The 19,301-nt window shown below is 40.7% G+C and overlaps 1 protein-coding gene across 1 annotated transcript; it reads left to right on the top strand.

The window, feature by feature from the left end:
* The first annotated feature begins 2,708 nt into the window (after positions 1-2,708).
* On the top strand, positions 2,709-17,673 carry ccdc71 (coiled-coil domain containing 71). Its single transcript, XM_079156670.1, has 2 exons — positions 2,709-2,764; positions 13,959-17,673. Exon 2 carries the CDS (start codon positions 13,969-13,971, stop codon positions 15,040-15,042), a length of 1,074 nt encoding a protein of 357 aa, XP_079012796.1. The 5' UTR covers positions 2,709-2,764; positions 13,959-13,968; the 3' UTR covers positions 15,043-17,673.
* Positions 17,674-19,301: the final 1,628 nt, after the last annotated feature.

Raw genomic sequence — 19,301 nt, 5'->3', positions numbered from 1 at the left:
TGGTTATGAGGCATCTTCTGATGAGAATGATGCTCTTTAGGTTGACCCTCCTGTTGTCTCTCAAACACCAGCAGATTATGTTCTCGCTTGGCCTCCAAAAGTGGTAACGTTAACGTCCAGAAATGGTAGTTATGGTCCTTCTTCCTACTTGAACTGTATGGGGACAGTTGGACAGACTTGGATGTGACCCACTTGCAAGCTTACATTGGGTTGTTCATTTTGGCAGGAGTGTCTAAGTCAAAAGGCAAAGCAACAACAAGCCTTAGGAATGCTGCAGCCACCATGTCTCTGAAGACTTTCCATGCTTTTCTTCTGCTTTGTGACAAACTCACAACGATACAGGATGTATGGGCCATGTGTGCCCAGCAATTGTCCTTTCTTTACAATCCAGGCCCTCAGACAAACTTTAGATGAATGTCTGGTTGTGTGTCGTGGGCGCAACCAGAACAAATTCGGTATCAAAATGAAGGCAGCGTGTAATGCACAGTCCAGCTATGTCTGGAATATGCAGATGTACACTGAGGACCCCCCCCCCCCCCCCAGGGAAAGAACTAAAGAGAATCAGGGCATGAGTGTGTTCATGTTTAGGTGTGAAAAGGATATACCAGGAAGCCCAGTTTGAGAGATTCCTCCATGAGTTTGAAGATTTATCAGGTGGCAAATCACTGCACATCAAACTGCACAGAATCAAGCTGTTTGCAATATTAGATTACAAATTAATCCACTGAGAATGGGAGCTTGCTCAAGTCACCGTTGACACAATCATTTTTAACAGTTTGATATATTTGTACATAAATAGACCATAAACAGCCTAGGAAAATTTGCAATGGTCAATGGTGTGTTACAAAAGTTTATGTAAATTAGGCACAGGTGTCAGCCTGTCACTGTCACAAGCTTCTTTCATTACCAACAGACAAAACTCTGTTTCTTCAACTCAATCCCAATCTCCATACTCACAGACTGATGGACGGGCCATCCCACTGTCAAATCGTCAAGTGTTTGAGGGCTTTCTCAAAGACTTTTGAGCCCGTTATGCACACTTTATGTAAGTCTGTATGTCTGCCGACTTTGCCTTAGGGAATTACCCACAATTCATAGCAATGTGACTTCAAACACGGGTATATTACACACCTGGTTACAAGTTGCAGTTTCTTTTCTGTTTTGACAAAAACAAGTAAATATATTGATTGACAAATACCTCTCTTCTTGTGAGACAAGAGCCTGAGTGAAGTTCAAATCAGGCAGTAAAAATGTGAAATAAAAACCCACAGCTGTACATGACATGTTTTGCTGTCACCGGGTAACGTGATATGTCACTGCAAAGTGCTGTCACAATGGTATTTATACCATTCCAAGCCCTTGTAGCCCTTGCAGCCTCTCACAGGTGGCGTCAGTTAAGTCCCAGAGGATTCAAGCCTTGAGGCTTTACGGGGGACCAGACGGCAACTTCTGATTCTATAAAGGGAAGCCAATGCTGAAGTTTGTCAAACCAAATAGACCATGAAGTAGGGTATGATTTAGGGAGGGGCTACGTTGTGATTGACAGGTCTCAGCCAGAGCCGTATACCCCATCTCTACGTCACTCCTGCGCTTTCCAAATATGGTCACTTCAGTTTACTGGTTGCAAAAAAATCAAAATCGAGCTAGCGTATTCGTGTTTCCCATAAATGGAATATGGGCTTATCCCGGTTTCTGAAAACGGGATATGATGTTGACATGTGAAAACACATAAACGGAATACTCCAAAAACCTGATCATAAACAGTTCCATATAAACGCACTCCCTAACACTGATTCACCGGATTTTGTAATGTGCTGATATTCTAATTTCCAGTACACAGAATTGAAAAATAATAGACCCTGTGGAGAGGCGAGAAGGGGGGTTTGATTAGAGGGCGTTAACATTCTTTTATTTCACGATGTAGATTATTCCCAAACAGTCGACTCTATCTCAGAATTGGCCTTGCAAGATTAGGACTGATTTAAAACAGTAGATGGCGTTTTGAGCCATTTTCAACACATTCTTTAATTAAAAAAGTACAGTCATATTATTTAGTTCACAGTTTAAACAAATACGTTTAAGTGTACAGTTGCTTAAAGTACGTTATATCCTGCTGGCTAGCTTAATCTAAAATAATATATCATAATTTCTTGATTTATATTGTGTTGCTAATCTAAATCTGCAAAGTAACTAATCACTAATGTTGTCAAATAAATGTTGTTTAAATTAAATACGTGCCTACAAAAACATGGTAGTGTTGTAGAAGTATTAAATTGTACTTACAGTACTGACGGTACTATACAGTACTTAGCTAGCCTTTATTTCGCCACCGATAGGTCACTGGGATGGTTGGTTGCGAAGAGTTTTAGTCACGAACACGGCGTAAGCCACGCCCAGTCGTGACGTCACAATTTACTTAGGCTTCACGGTTGAGGGGGGGCTCAGTTTTTTACTTTTTAGAATAATTATTGTGATATGAAATAAAACTAATGTTTTTGTTGTCTTGTATTTTTATTGTTGTTGTGGACTTTGTTTCAGACATGATTTAAAAACATTTTTAACACAATAATATTTTTCAGTCACTTGCGCCCGTTCCCCACCCCCCACCCCCTCGGTGAACAGAGCCCGCCCTCCTCTCCTCTCTCCCCGGCTGCCTCCGCCTCTCTCTCCCTGGTCTGTCATCCACACCGCTGTTGTTGCAGCCATTTTACCGTGTGGAGCGTCGGCGCAGCGGTGGAGGATGCCGAAACAGCACCGTTAAAAGGTAATAGCGCCTTTTTCCTTTTCCCCCCTGCTGTAGCACTTTCATTCACGTCGGTAACCTTCACGGTTCCGACTCATCAAATACGTCCGATAATGTTTCGGAGCGAAGGGGAGGGCCTGTTCGGCCGGAAGGGCTTTAGGGAGCCTCTACAACTATAGCTGCCCAGACAGAGGACAGATTGCTGGGAGAGTGTTTGGCGAGCTCGGCTTGTCGGCAGTTCATAAGTCCGTGTGAAAAAAAATGGCGACATCTTTCATCAAACCACTGAAAGTTGTAAGTGAGCTTCTCAACGGTGTATACTTGAATAAATCTGACTACAGTTAGTGCTTCAGGAAAAATAAACTAAAATTGCCAGTTCGTGAAGGTGGGGGCGCTCGAGAGCTACGGAACCACGTAGCTCTGCGTACGTTTTTCTAGCTTAACACTCATTGGCTAACCTGTTTTGTTTTGTTTTGAGCGTTTTTGATCTAAAAGTAGTAGTGACACCATTATTGGTTTCTTTGTCCTTGTCAGTTAAGACATCAGTGTGTTTGTTTTTGTTAGTTGTTTTGACCTGTAATCATCGCTAACCTATGAGGAAGTAAAGAAGTTGGTGAGTTATCGTGGTTAGCGGTCAATTAGCTTACAAGCTAGCTAGGAGGTCAACACCTGTTTACGCAATGAAATTATGTACAATCCCGACAGTAAAAAGCCATGTGACTCATTGGCTTTCTGATACACCTCTGAAGGCAAGGGGCTATATTTCAGCGTAGCCAGAGGACATCTTGCCCAAGACTTCATTTTCCGTACGCTACACGTTGCTAACAGTCCAATTAGCAACTTGAGATGTGAGACTGGTGTTGAGACAACGTGTACGCCCGGATTGTTTCACAAGTAGCCAGTTTACAAGATCATTTTAAGGCAATAAAATGCTAAATTATTGTCAGATGGAAACCAGAATACGTCCGATACCCAAATCTTGTCCAGTTGCCTATTGTTAACGGAGTAGAGCTTGTATGTTCCCGGTTGGCCAACATGTTAGTTGTTACGAACGAGCCTTGCAGTTCCTGGGACACCAAGGCTGTGAAATCACAGACTAACGTACTGCATACTAAATACTCTATCTTTATATTTGATACTGCCTACTAAGTTAACGATTAAGTATGCCATTACCAGCAGACTGTTTACATTGAAGTAAAATCAAGCAATATATCTACACATTGATCACAGTGGTAGCTAGCTAGCTAAGTGGCTAGCTAAACAATTTTTATTCAACAGTAGCTAGTTGTTATTTAAGCTACCGTTAAATAACAATTGTTCATTATAAATGAAAATCAACATTACCTCTTCAACTCAGTTTGATGTTCTAGTATTATTGGAAAGGCAAATTAAAATTGTTAAATATTTTAGTGTTGAATATTTGTTCTACAGTACATTATGTGAGCTGTGTTTTTCCTTTTTAACTGTACCTTTTCATCCCTTGTCATAATTTTGTAATTATTTTATCCAGCGGATTAGGTCAATTTTATGTCACACGTAGTATGAATAGTATGTCAATGTGTTGTTACGTCCCGAGCTATAGTTGTTCTCCAACGTAGGTCACCAAGCATCTTAATACAGCCTATTTCTCAAAGATGCAAGGATACATTTTGCCATGCTATTTTTTGGTCTGATAGGGCCTGTAGACAGGTTTCTTGTCAACAAACAATCCAGGATAATCACACCGACTTGATAGTAATCTGGAACAGACCGTGATTCATAATTTGACCTCTCAGTGTCAAACTTGACTCAGCAGCAGCTCCACCAAAGCACGGAGGAGCAGCTTGTCACTAAAATGAGAATAGCTGGTCCACCTTAAAGGTCAGCCCACCTTACCTGTGCCGAGGTTGACGTTAACTTTGGGGACTTTATAGGTTTATATTAAAACCCAGCGTTTCTTCCTCTCTGAAAGAAGATCCACCACCTTCCAGTACTTTGCTCTGGTATAAATAGATATTAAGAGCTAACTGGGTTGGTTCAGTCTTGAAAATGAATATTTCCACCAATTACTTTTAGGTTGTACAGTTTAAGACACCAAAACAACTTTTTTTACATTTCTTTTATGACATACTATATTATGACTTTTTATGACCTACTATACTACGCACTTTTTATTACTTATTTTTAATGACGTTTTATGACTTTTAATGTAACACACTATACTCTACCTTCTTTATGACTTACTAGGCTTTGACCTTTTCTGACTTTTTTTCTGACTAGGCTATAACCTTTTATGACACACTACATTATACATTTTATTTAAAGACCAGATTACTAAATAATAACGATTAACTCTTAACTTTGAACTTAGTCAGTTTTGAGATAATGAATATTTCCATCTTATTACTTTTATCATTTGTACAGTTTAAGCCAAAAAGAAAGCAACTTTTAATGATGATCTCATAAGCTGTCGTGGTTTATTTTCTACCCCTGATACGTGTGCGCATCTAACTGACGAAGTCACTCGGGAATACTTTGAGGTCAAATCTTGTCAACCATGTTATTTACTGGCATTTAAGCCAGATTTTCGCCCTGAAGTGGTTGCCTCTGGCTAATTTTAGAATTGGGTCAAAATTTATCTTTGTAGATTGTCATTCGACGAACAGTTTGAGAGGGTCACGAGTCATGATGCCGGTACGATCAACGATGAGGCTCGCAGACTATTGGATAGATTTCCAGCTTGTCAGAAATTTGACGTCGGCCGTCCGTCAGTTTGAGCAGTTCCATGATCTGAATTTCCATCATGGCTGCTATCAAAAGATCCATCATAAACCGCTGTGAGCTTGTTTTAATACCATTGGAGTCGTATTTTACATTGTGTGGCCAAAATTGTAGTCTTGAGACTGCTGTGATATGAAGTAGAACAGACAACCATATTGTTTGCAACCATATTGTTTGCATCTTCTTTCTGTAGAATTGGAAAGTATCCGCTGCCTTTCTCTCTCATTGTTGCAGAAAATATTTGATGACGTTAGAAAGTGTCTCCATTACATAGTTTGTCCACCAAAGGGAACCAACAAGTTTATTTGAGCTGAGCAACTAAACTGTGGTAACAACATTTTAGTTTCTTTGTCCCTACAATCCAGCAAACGCATCACTTTGCCAGTTTTGTTAAGCTGTGTTTTGTCCTGTAATTACGCGTTGCGACTAGTGTCGAGGTTGATTGTCTTTGATTACCACACTTTAAACTGGTGTTTTGGTCGCTGTGAAATTGTACTCGATCCGATGAACAGGAATGATCGCTGGAAAATTATGCTTAGTTTTGAGAAAAATTGTGGCGATAAAATTAGAGAACTAAAATGATAAACCTCGCCCAAAAAACACTGAAAATAACTAAAGCTTTGATCTGAACGTTTGTTTGATGATTTGTTTCCTTGAATGTGCCGCTATTGACGAGTGACAGCTGATTTATGAAGTTGAGTTATCTATGTTACCTCATAATTTCTCTACAATAACAAACATGGTGGCTGCTGGCTAGAGGGAGATCGAAGGGAGATTTAATTTTCAGTAAATATCACTGTAAAACGAATATTTTCTGCTTTAAAAGAAGTTTGCAAGTACTACTCACCCATCTTTTAAATTCTTACGTCTCCAGTCTGATCTTGATTTCACAGCAGATTGGTATGTTGTTTGTTTACAACATTGCTTGCTGTTAGGACACTCTGTGGTCGAGTTCTCTGCCATCATTACCGTCGTTATTGAATTATTCCTCGTTCAGTTTGGCGGTATGCCTAACAGTTTATAAACTATTGTGTCTAGTTATTTTTTACCACTTGCCCAATCCGCCAGTCATTTTTTGTTTGCTGTGAAATTTTCTGATCTTACCAGACAGTTCTAGACTGTTCAAATCATTGTTACTTGATTAATTATCTAGCACAATCTTGGGTTTATGTTTTTAACTAAAACTTTACCATAACAAGATAAAAATGCACCAATTGTTATTGAGCCAACCCCTCCCAACAGCAGTTTTATGATCAAAGCTTGAGTGCGTATGACGGGGAGTGGAGTCGCCATTTTGTTTAATAATGCCATGCAAGCAGATGCCTTACGGGGGAGTTTTGCCTCTTTCCAATATGTTGCTCCTCAGTTGAATTCCTCATGTCAAGCTGCAATCTAAGAGCCTGTGTCCACATAGTGTTTTTTTTTCTTTCTCAAAGCCAGCGGCGTCTTGCGATTGTTGCAAATGAGGAGAGAAGGTATGCCTAGAGAAAAGTTGATGGCAGGACTAAAGAACTGTTGTAGTCTGGATAACTATGGACTGAATCAGCATGTGACATAATAAGGGCCACACTGAGGACTTTGTCATCTCAAAGTGTCTCAACATTGGACTAAAAGGTTGTGGTGGATGATGTTACTCTCTGCGATTATTCATGTGTTTTCTTTGGAATGACTATCTCTGTTCGCACAAATGTTTAAATTATTAATTCAGGCTTTCTCTTCCTCACCTACCATCTTTTGGGTCTCAGGCCACAGTTTTTAGAGAAACGATTGTTTCTACTTTCCTATCCTCTATTTGTGGTTACTCAAAATTGCATTGTTGAGCCAATCGTCAGGGGGTTGTTTTTTTTTAATCCAATGAAATATTCTGCTCCAATTCAAATTTGTTTGCTTTCGTTTTTTAATAAACAACATTTTTGCTGCCGTCTTAAAACGGTTTCCAGCTTGTACCAGCGAGGGATGCACCTGATGTAAAGGTCTGGCAGCAAACGTGAGTGAATATCTTTACATTTGGCACATTTTTCATTAAAGTCGTTGAAAATGCTGTTTTTCCAACAGTTTAATATCTTCTTGGCTCTAAACAATTGTGTTTCCTAAGGCTCCATTTTTGGACCTCTTCTGTTCAACATATCCCAAATTTTCTTGCCATTATTATGCAGACGACACACAGCTTTATATAAAGATATCATAAGGTGACTATGGTCCCATGCAATTACTGAGAGTGCATTCAACAAATCAATGACTGGATGTGCCAAACATTACATTTGTGTAGTTTTACAAAGATAAAACGGAAGTCATTTTCCTTCAGTGCTCAGAACAGTTTGCTCTGTTCCATACACTGTTATGTTACTAGCCTTTCCTTTAACCATTTTTTGAGTTGTTTCCCACAGTAGAACGGTATCTTATCTAGTGCCTCTAAGTTTTGTTTCTTGGTCAATCCCTCCCATGCGCTTTATTCTATTGAAGCGAAGCCTTGACTTTCAACAGCCCTTTTCAAGTATTCAACAATAATTTATTGTCATTCTGCAACACAGGGTTGCATAACAAAATGCAGATGCAGCCCATTTGTATTATATTTGTATTGTCGTATCCAGTCCAGCACACCTGCAGAGCTGCCCCGTCACCAAACGCAATGTTTACACAGCACGCACGACCGGCCAAAAGCATTTTTTTGAAGAACTTCTCCGTGGCTGAAACAAAGCAGCCATGAGCACAAGAGGAATAACTAATACTGAGGGATGTCTGTGTTTTTACATTTGTTCCCAGTGAGATATTAATCACTTTATATAGTGACTATGCTGTTGTAAATGCAACTGTTGGGGCTCTAAAAACTATTTTTTTATACATTTTAAATATAAATTCTAATCCTGTTCGGATTTTATTTGTTTTCAAAATTCTATATATGTTTTGAAAAAGGAATTGTTATACTAAAATCCTAAAGGCCACCGTAGTTCCCCAACACGCTTAGAAAGGAAGGGGTGAGCTGAGGGGTATTTAGTTGGTTGATATCTTCAACAAACCCATAAGTGCCACTAAATCGTACACAGTTTTCTTTTTAATGCTTTTGTTCATCATGTGTGGTTTGGATTTCCACATAGTCGAAGAAATAAAGTGCACCCTGGCCATAGTTAAGTGATGAAAGCGCTGTCAGTTGGGCTGTAATGACTATCTTTTTTTTTTTTTAAAGCTTTGAATGTCTGTCGTCCTATTTTATGACATTTTGTCTGTACGTGTTTGAGAGTGAGGTAGAGAGGTGAAGACAAGGTGGACTATTGCATGCAGTGTTTCTGTAAGTTATTGATAACTAACTCAGAATCCTGCTTTGTCGCCCACCCGACCGCTTACCCGAACCCGGCCGGCCAGCGGGTTGTATCCAGATTTGATGGGTCAACCTGGGAATCAAATTCAATAGTATAATACCCTAAACCTACTAATAATATTAGTGTAGCCTAATCTTTATCTGCAACTGAGCAGAAACATGCCCTAACCATGATGAATAGATGTGCGAAAAGAAGAAACTGTGTCGCATTCAAATGTTGATTTTAGAATTTGATTGTCAAGCTTATGAACTAGGCTTTAACGATACAGCTGTAGCTGTCAGCACTGAATGGTAGAGGACATTATAACATCGTCTGGTTCAAAAGTATTGCTTTTTATAAATTGCATCCACATTTTGGCAATTTCTGCCATTTTCTAGATTTAACAGTTGATTCCATCCCCCCCCCCCCCCCCCCCCCCCCCCTGCAATTCAGTCCATGTTTTTCCGTATCGCAGAAATCCTAGGATCCTACTGATACCAGGTGGGGGATGGGAAGTCTGTCCTTCTGTCAGTCTGGCTGGCTGGCAGCAGTGTGGACACTTAGTCTGTTGCTCCCTCTGATTAATGGGCCTGATGTTCAATTGCAGTCGCCAGAGATCTTCTTGGCCTGCTCTGCTCCTGCAGGCTACGCTGTTTAAACTGTAAAATGAACGAATTAATTACCCATATTGTTTTTTTGGGGGGGGGGGTGAACACAGAGCAGGTTGTTACCTGATGAGCTGCTATCTCGTTCCTTGTCTTCAGTTTTTATGAAAGTTAAGCAGAGCACAGGTTGTAATATTAGATCAGGTGTGAGGTTAAAAATGATCCAACAGCCAGCAGACTGATGCTGTGATCATAAGCTGCAGACTTTGTCTTGTCGACCAGGCGGCTAATTAGCATATCCAGGTTCAGGTTTGTCTTGGTTTCTTTACAGGTGTACGTTATTGATAGCTTAATGGTCTTTAACCACATACTTCGTGTTAATATAACAAGTTATCTCAGCAGCACTTTGAAAATAAGACTGATATGAATCTAGCTTAATTTTTTCAGTCTGAAAACTAAAGATGCACCAATGGCAATTTTCTTGACCGATTCCGTTAAAAAAAAAACTTGCTGATTCCGACTTTCTTTCTCAAAGCTATAATACGCTCATCCAATGTCTGCCAGTTCAAGCTATAAATATCATGCAGCCTCAAATTTTGTGCTAACGTTCATGGTCCCCAGAAGATGAACTGATGACCGCTTGACTTTTTATTTATCACAACCCTGGTTCCAGACGTCTAAATCACTGATTCATATAGGGTTGGTGTTGACGGCCGTTACCCTGGTTGGTTTGGAGGCGGGATAAACTACCTAGCTATATCTGTGAAAAATAGTGACCAAAGAAATGGTGACAAAAATGGCAACAAGCATGGCTGAGATGGGTGCCACAGTACAGGTTGTTGAATTACAAAAATAACAACTCTTAAAGGGTCGGTCTGAGGTCGTTCTATGTTTTTCTTACTGTCAACAAATCCTTCCTGACTTGCCCAGAGATTGGAGAATGGAAATTGATTGTATGTGATGTTTTTTTTTCTACAGGTCCCTGATAAATAGACCTATTAAACTAAATGTCTCTCTCTGTCTATGGCACTCAGCCCAATGACTATTGGTTCATACTGAAGACATAGATCTATTAAAAAATTTTATTTTTACTTTTCTTAAAATAAAAAACTTAAACTTCCTTAAACAGTGGTGTGCTGCAGTTTTTAGGAAATGTTACTCAAACAGGAGGAAACGGTACATTTGTTGGGATTATTTTCTAAACTACAGTGTTTGTATTGATAATAACGAAGGAACGTGTCACCCTGTTGCTCAACATTCTCTGGTACTTGCTTCTCAGTTGTAAGAATGTGTTACATTTCTGTGTCTTATTTGATAGTTGATTGAACGTCTTTGTGTCTTGAAGTTTTGATCAGACGGCTCAATCAATCGAAAGACCCCAGACCAAAGAAAATACTAATGGTGTTTTCACGATATTCAGACATTCTTAATGGGGCAAAAATGGCGGGAAAATCTTGTGTTCAGCCCTGAACCAGGTAATGTTAACGGAGGTTACATTATGATGCGTTTAGGCTCTATTCAGTAAAACTGAGTATTGAAAATGTCTTTTTGACCAGAAACTTTAATAAAAATAGTTGCTTGAAGGAGATGTGAGAAGGAATTGTGACCTGTATAACTATAACGCTAGCTCTAAGCAGCTTATAATACGTAATTAAAACTACTCATGCCAATTCTTTGAAATCAATAAAAATACGATCTTTTATTTCCTCATCATTAGGGCCCGAGCAACCGACAACGTCGGGCCAGCGAAGGCCCTATTGAAATTCCAACACACATAGTAAATCGGGCGCATATTTCGGGGACTTGCCATACTCGAAAACTCACCAAACTTTGCACACTTGTCAGGCCTGGTGAATATAGCCATCTGATATAGGTTGCATATTTGTGTGTAAAAAAAAATGGCTCTCTTGCGCCCCCTACCAGTTGGACCGGCGACGCCCCTCGGCCAGTATGTCCGATTTACTTGAAATTTAACACGCATGTCCAAATCCACTAGATCTAAAATAAAGCCTCTCCCGCCCCTAAGCTCCGCCTACTTAGATTTTCCGCCATCTTGAATTTAGTGAAAAACACATTTTTGCGAACTCCTCCTCCGTTTGTCCAAAATTCACAACATTTTCAGCATATGTGGTATGTCTGCAGTTGAGCTCGCCACATCACCCCCAGGAAAGCTCTTTCATTCCTTTGAGCGCCAAATTTCCTATTCAATCTGGAGCATTCAAGGCCAAGTACAATAACTTCAGTTTTGTTTGAGTTTAACATTAGGAAGTTGCAGGTCACCATGGTTTTTATGTCCGTAAGATATGCTTGGAGTTAAGCAAATGTATTAGTTTTGTCTGGCCTGATCAATAGATATAACTGGGTGTCATCTGCATAACAATAAAAGCTTATGGAGTGTTTTCTATTAATATTGCCTAAAGAAAGCATATACAAAGTGAATAGAATTGGTCCAAGCACAGAAGTCTTTCAAGTGTACAAACGGGGATCAATCTGATAAATAGGACTGAAACCAGTTTAGTGCGGTTGGTTCCTTCAATGCTAATTAACTGTTCCAGTCTCCGTAATATGATACTGATTTGCGACTGTGTTCTCAAGGACCTTGGAGAGGAAGGCGCTGTGTTTTTTTTAAAGAGGTTTAATTACAGCTACGTTTTAGGACTGTGGTACATGGCCTGTTCGTAAAGACGGATTGAAGTATAGAAGTGCTAATTAAGGGGAAACATGGAGCTAACTACCTTTTTGTTTTGCTATCTTCTTTTTTAGAGATGCAATACAGTCAAGTGTCATTAGCTGTGAGCCTATAGCACTATCGACAAGATGTTCAACTTGGGTGGGAATAAAGTTATCATAGGAGTCCTCTTTTATATTGAGACAAGACATTTAATGCATATGAACTCACTTCCTTAAATTTGGCAACAGCACTGTCAGATTGACATCTAGACTATAAACCTTTGCCTAAAGGCGTGTTTCCGGTACCAAGTATTCAAAAGTTACTAAATAATGGTCAGATTAGAAGAAAGTTATGTGGAAAGACAATTAAATGTTCAATTTTAATGCCATGTGCCAAATCAAGGTTGAGGGTGTGGTTAAAACAATAAGTGGGTTTCTGTACACTCTGACGAACGCCAAACTATTGAGATAAACTCAGCCGTACTTTAGCTGTGCTAAGACTGCCGTTTGGCTTAATCAGCATTGTGTGAATTTGTTTGGCCAGGGCTTGAATATGAATTGTAATGTGTAATTTTTCTGGGCGACGCCCACTGTTCTCAGTAAAAACAGTGAGAATGATCGATTGAGGGCTAGCCATTGCCACAATCAAACATTTATTATTATTTATCCTTCCATACTTTGTTTCTGATAAATTGCTGTTTCCTTTGTCCTTTTTCTTGGTGGGGGTGATGCGAATAAAAAAATGATATAATATTAGGAGGTTTCCCTCCCTCGAGGCTACCATGTCAAGTTTTTGTCTTGTTTTTTTCTGCTGGAAGAGGATCCCAGGGCGTTGTTTCTACTGTCTTAAAGGTCCTGGTTGCCATGTTGGCTAACGAAGCTTGTTTAGATTGAGGGTATAAAGGTGTAAAATTGGTGCTGAACCGAGAGAAGGTCACAGCTTTAACGAGCCAGCTGGGGTCGTTCTCCCAGCAGATCATGGAGCTTCAGTGTTTCTTTATATTCTCTGCGGTCTTCTGGTCTGGCTATGTGAGGTGTCTGATTACACTGCTGCTGACACTAAACTAGCTTCTCCCCCAAGCATTGATCTAGCAATTAAAAAATCCCCAGCCTGTGTGTTCACAGCTGTAACGGTGCATGTTCATGTTAATATTTTATATTCAGGTGACTTAACAACATGTCGCAGTGAACTCTGCTGCAGATCCACTTCAGCTTCTGGGGTCAGAAGGTCTGAGCACCCAGAAGCAGAAGTGATGACGGTAGAGAAATGTTTAGGAAAGACTAGAGTTGAACCATACATTGTTAGGATATGAACAGATAACGCTCTCTGAACAGATGGGGAAAAACATCCGGTTTTATGATTGTTTTTTGTTGCGTGAGTGACCCAATTTGCCTCAATCTATCAGCCCTTCAGAGTCATACTGCCATAAAAATTGAAAATGCACATCATATATAATTAAATCAAATCGTCTTGGATCTCACTTCTTCCAGTGACGGCAGTATCTCTGATGTCCATCATGGAGAAGCTTCCATAAGGAGAGAAACATGGTCCGCGGAAGTATGCAAACGCAAATGCTAGAGAAGCCCGTAGCAAACATGGCGTCTGAGGAGGAACGCGTACTGCTGTACTTACTGCACAGACAGAAGAAAAAAATAAAACAAACATTGGGATGTTGTCGCTATCCAATAAAGGCATGAAACTTCCGAGCGATATACATCTTTTTTTAACATCCGTTTGGAGGTAATGGGAAGTAAATTCCTCTTCTTTTGAAAGACTGTAGACCAAAAGGAGTTGCAACAATATAAGGTTGCAAAATAACAAAAAAGATTCTTCTACCATTTCTGTGATTCAGTTTAACCAAATGCTTTCTGTATTCCCGACAGGACTAGAAACATGGCTGAGGCGGCGCGAGGTCCCGTGGTTTGCCGACCTTTGGCATTTGCCAATGAAGACCGGGCAGTTCACTCCTGGTCTCGGATCTCGTCAGCGGGGCAGAACGTCCTCCTGGATGCTCTGAAGATCCTCAGCCCGATGTCCCGCGACCTCTCGAGCAGTGAGGAGCTGGTCACCTTCTTGAAGGAGCTGGGAGAGGAGGGCCACACGCCCACTGTGCTGCGCAGCAAAGATGTGTACGGCTACCGCTCCTGCACGAACCAACCGCTGACCGCTGACATGCTGAAGCCACAGAGCAGGAACGTCAGACCCACCACCAAGAGGAGGGGAAGGAAGCCCCTGGTCAAGAAGAGAGAGGTGCACCCGTCCTGGAACGCCTTTGACAAGAGTAACCCCAAGATTCAAGGGGTCCGCCCTCCGGAGCTGCTGGTGGACCATCGGGCCATCATGTGCAGCAGGACACCCAGTCGGACTGTAGAGGTGTCGCAGGCGCTGGAAGTTCGGCCGTGCCTCAGACTGACTAACATTGAGGGCCTATCTGGCTTCCATACGGCCAGACTCCAGATCCACACTTCCTGGGACTCATCCTCTGAGGCACCCTCTGTTGCCTTTTCACAGCAACAACACCCTCCAACGCTTTCAGGAATACCTTTGCAGCCTTCTCACAATGGTGGTGGGGCGCCCACCAGAGCTGTGGCCTTGTACAGCCAGAAGAGCCTGTCCTGCCCCATCCGATTGGACGGCGCCCTCATCGGAGATTCTGCACCGGTCTTCTACGCAAATGGTCGGGCGTTCCCAGAGACTCAAACAGAGCTCACCAGCAATGGCTGGAGGAGCAACGGCGTCCACCGAGATGGTCGGGGCCCAAAGGAACTAAACATCCCCACCCGGCAGAGAAACGGCTGGAAGGACAAAAACGGTTATAGGTGGAAAGTTGTAAAAGTGGATGACTCTCGCTCTGTGGCTGATGCCCGCAGAAAAGCGCAGAAGATCCTACAGGTCAACCTGTCTCCAGTGATTCAGATCCAACCTCTCAATTATGTGCTGAGAGACTTCAGATACCAGAATAAGTGACAATAAACCCCACAACCATTGTTTCATTGAGCAGATGTTAATGTTTTACATCCATTAGACTGTTCCTGGCTGAGCCCCAGTGTTCATAGCAGACGTCTTACATGGTTTTTGTGATCTCTGCTGTGTGTTGGCAGTAGAGAAGTCACAGTCTGTCTGTGGAAGTTCTGGTTCCTGACAGGGGCACTCGGGATTGAAAAGCATTTGAAGTCAGGTGAAGCTTTTCTCAGCAGGCTGGGAAAAGACTATCGGCCGAATGCTGGTACATTTTCATGGTCTACTTTATAGTTTACACTATACAATACTTCAACCAACCATCATTCTGCTTTGAGTTGCCAGCCTGCTAGCCGATGTTGTGGATGTAGTTTAGGACGCAGCATCCACTGTGACTGTTAGGTTAAAGGTGAATTTCCTGCCCTTCAACAAGGCACTGGGTGCTCACAGTTGTTTAAAAGAGTATTTATAACTAATTTGAAGTATCCCGCTTTTTTGTTGAAAAGTATCTTTTACTTGTAGCGCTTACAAAACAGTGCTGTCAGTCTGCAGCGCCCCATTTTCCACTGGAAAGAAGGAGAAAATCCCATTGGACAGATGAAGTGGTGGATGAGCAAGGCAGGTGTCCAAAGCCTTCAGACGAGCAGACGTGGTGGTTGGTTGGTCCCAGCAAAACAAATGAACTAAACAAAAGGAGGGACAAAAGAGTGTTTAGTTTGTCTTCCTTTTTTTGTATTTTTGTTGTGTTTCCACTGGAAATTGGGAAGGCTCTGGGAGTGAGTACAGCAGGGAATCAAACCCGTGACCCATACAGAGATAGATTGATATCTGGATGATTTATTTGTCCTTCACAAAGTGTTCCTTTGGTTTAGTTTATCCACACAAGGAAACAAAAGACTTATGGAGTATTTTCAACTGTTGGGGGATTTGATGTCTTACAGTAACATGAACATGAATCAATGAACTGCAGGAAACGGCGGGTACGGAAGGGGACTTGGAGAAATTCATCTTTAATTATTAATTCTGGGAAAACATTGAGAATTATGAGATAACAGAATTCTGTCTTCCTGCTTAAGTTTTCTCATTATTAAACTCAATCTCTGAATACTCTATTTGCAAACCTCTGACTAATTTCAGTGTTTACTTTCCAAATTATGTCTTTTTCCCTTAAAATTCCTCCATTAAATGACGTGGCCCTGGTCCACCACCATAGGTTTTACACCGGATACAAAAACAACCCTCAGCTGTCGGTCTAGCGCTGCTCAAGATTTACTTTATTCCAACACAAGCAACCGACTGCCCTTTGGAGACTTGATGTAAGGCATTTGTTTGGTTGATTTAAATATTTGTGGTGAAATTTGCTAACTTGAGCTGCAGGACTGTTTTGTTTCCTGAAACTGCAGCATCAGAAAGTTTAATCTCCCATCAGAACTCGTCTGTGCTCTGTTGAGTCTATGGCAGGAATTGCACTTTGAGAGTGTGACAGTGCGTCATTGTCACCCGTTTCCTGAACATACGTCATTAATGTTCTTATTTTCCTGCATCACGTAGAAAATATGTGAAATAACATCAAAAATTTGGTTTGACTTACATTGAGCCCACACACGTTTTTGTAACAGGTGCTAACTTTGCAACGTTGGTGCTGAATTAAATGACAGGAATGTCGCAATTTTTCTGTTTTTCTAGTTCAGATTAGAGTATTCAGGAGCCGGGACTTCAAGTGAGTTATTTTCTGTGGGACTGATAGCACTGTTGCCCTTTGCAGGTTGGGATGAGCATGCTAAACTGCCGTGTGTTCTCTCCAAAGAGTTTCTACTGTGAGGAGCCACCTGAATCCGTTTTCATGTTATCATCTGTGAGGAACTCCTGTGATTTCCCCTAAAAGTTTTGTTTGCGATGTTTGACCACATTGCACGAGACAAACGTTTGGTTTGACCACAGAAATCACTTAGTCCATGTACTAGCTTGTGATGGAGCATTTACTGATCTCAAGACCATTCAATGTGAATGAAAGCTCTGGAAAAAGACAGTAAGGGGACCTTTTAAGTTGTTTTTTGTTGTCGGATTTCATTTCTATTCTTTTTCCAAGAAAAAGAAAAAAAAAGTATCAAACATATTGACTACTTCAACCACCAAATCGTTCAGTCAAAATTCAGTAAATGACGACCCGTTTCAAAAACCACAAAAAAAGAGATAAAAAATTAAACGGAATTCCCTGTTTCACGTTAAAATGCTGTTGAAGCTGGTACGGGCCACATGGTAGAAACAACTAACCAAATTTAAAGTGGAAATCTGTGCTTTCTGGTTCAAAGTCCATGCATTATTCTGGAATAAGCAATCTGTTCCCCTGTTTCAACTGAAGCCACATCAATGTTTGGTTGGTTTTACAGATTTCTCTGTAAATTCTTTGGTAGTTCTCTGTTCCTGTGAATTTTACGTTCTGGAAGAGTCTTGGTTTCCTTGCGCCCCCCCTGCGGTCTGTCTGTACGCGGTCATGTTCATGCCCACTGACAATTCCCTTTTCTAGATCTTCTATCTGTTAGTCTTGTTTGTGCCACACTTGTATAATATTGTATTTCCTACATGATCTTTGAAAACTCTTTTTGTTCAATAAAACTGATCTGAAAATAGTTGTTCTCTAATTTTGAGAAAGTTTAGTTTCATTACATTGTTTGATCATATTGTTAACATTGTTAGACCCCCTGAATCACGAAGCAAAAAGTAATGTTATTGAGAAGTATTTATATATAAATTACATTACATCATTTGCTGCAGTACTATGTGTATGCCAGACGAGTAAATTTGACCACGTTTCCCCTGCGATATGTGTTTCCCCATAACGCTCTGTTCCATTTGAACTGGGAGGTCGGGATTTCAACTGGAACGCCATCTTAGCTCGGATTTCCAACTGGGAAAGGTGGACGAACCCCGACCTCAAAATCCAAGATGGCTACTACATGCGTCAACAGTAAAATAGTCATATCTGTGTCTCGTTAAATCAGTCATACATACAGTACTGTCCAATTTCTATCTCTGGACATGTCGCTAGAGTGTTTTGTATGCAAATAATACCGGCGTAATGTGCAGACCCTGGATGGGTCAACCCCTGTTTGGTTTTCAGACTTCTTATTCTGGAACGTAGTGATTCACAGCTCCATCTTCTGGTTTCCAATAAATGGAACGCAGCCTAAACCTGAACCAACCCGTATCCATGACTCTGCAATCCATTGCGAGTTGGAGGTCGATGATTCTGAGTCTGTATTCTTGACTTCCAATCGGAATGCTTCCTAGTGCATCTACAGAGGACCGCCATCTCTTACAGCTCCATTTGCGAAATGCGTAATTCCAGGCTGTTGCTACATGCTAACTTTAGCCTAGCTAGGATGCTAACAGGCACTACGCACTAGACAGACGCAGGAAGAGAGTTTTTGTTCCCGTTGTCCGAATGTAGGCCACCTGGTCCGAACAATGGGACCTTCTGAGAATATATAGGCAGTTTAGGCATTTTGTGAATGGTTATGGATGCATCTCTACTGAACTATTGTTGATTCCCGTAAAGGGATTAAACTCATGGATATTAAAACAAATGTGGAAATTTGGTTTTGAATGTCCACTTATCTGGCTGCTGATATATATTGTATATATATTTATATATTTATTTATCTTTTATACACTTACTGTTATACTACCTGTTTACATGTGCATAGGCCATATATTTGTTAGGCTACATCTCACTACGCATATACATTTACTACATTCCGGTTTCCTGTTTTTTCACTTTGCAATCAATGTACACCTGTCTAGCACAAATATATATTATTTTGTATTTTTATGTTTTATTTTATTAAATAAATTATTAAATAATTTAAACATTTGTTTGAGCATTATTGGAGTGAGACTGAGATCTAAAATGTGTCAACTACTGCTTCTCTCGAATTATGATAAATTCCTTTAAAACTGTAATTCCGCAACATTACAGCTTTTGGCGATATTGCCCCGCCCGCCTGCAATCCGCCATTAAAAAAGAAGTAGAAGAAGAAAAATGTTCAATGCGGAAGTGAAGCCAGGTGAAGTTAATTAAAAGCATTACCGTGATCACTATTATGCCGCTTTGTTAAAACAATTAAAAACAAACAACTGAGACCTAAAAGTTAAGCTAATGTTTCAGTAAACAGCTAGCTAGCTGGAAGCTAGTTAGCATCAGGGATGAATGGAGGAGATGAAAACAATATAATAAACAAGTGCACCTGACATGTTTACAGGCTGCA

The sequence above is a fragment of the Pholis gunnellus genome, assembly GCF_910591455.1.
Source record: "Pholis gunnellus genome assembly, chromosome: 3".
NCBI classification, from domain to species: domain Eukaryota; kingdom Metazoa; phylum Chordata; class Actinopteri; order Perciformes; family Pholidae; genus Pholis; species Pholis gunnellus.
Note: the sequence above shows the minus strand (reverse complement) of the source record. Positions and strands in the feature narration are given on the sequence as shown.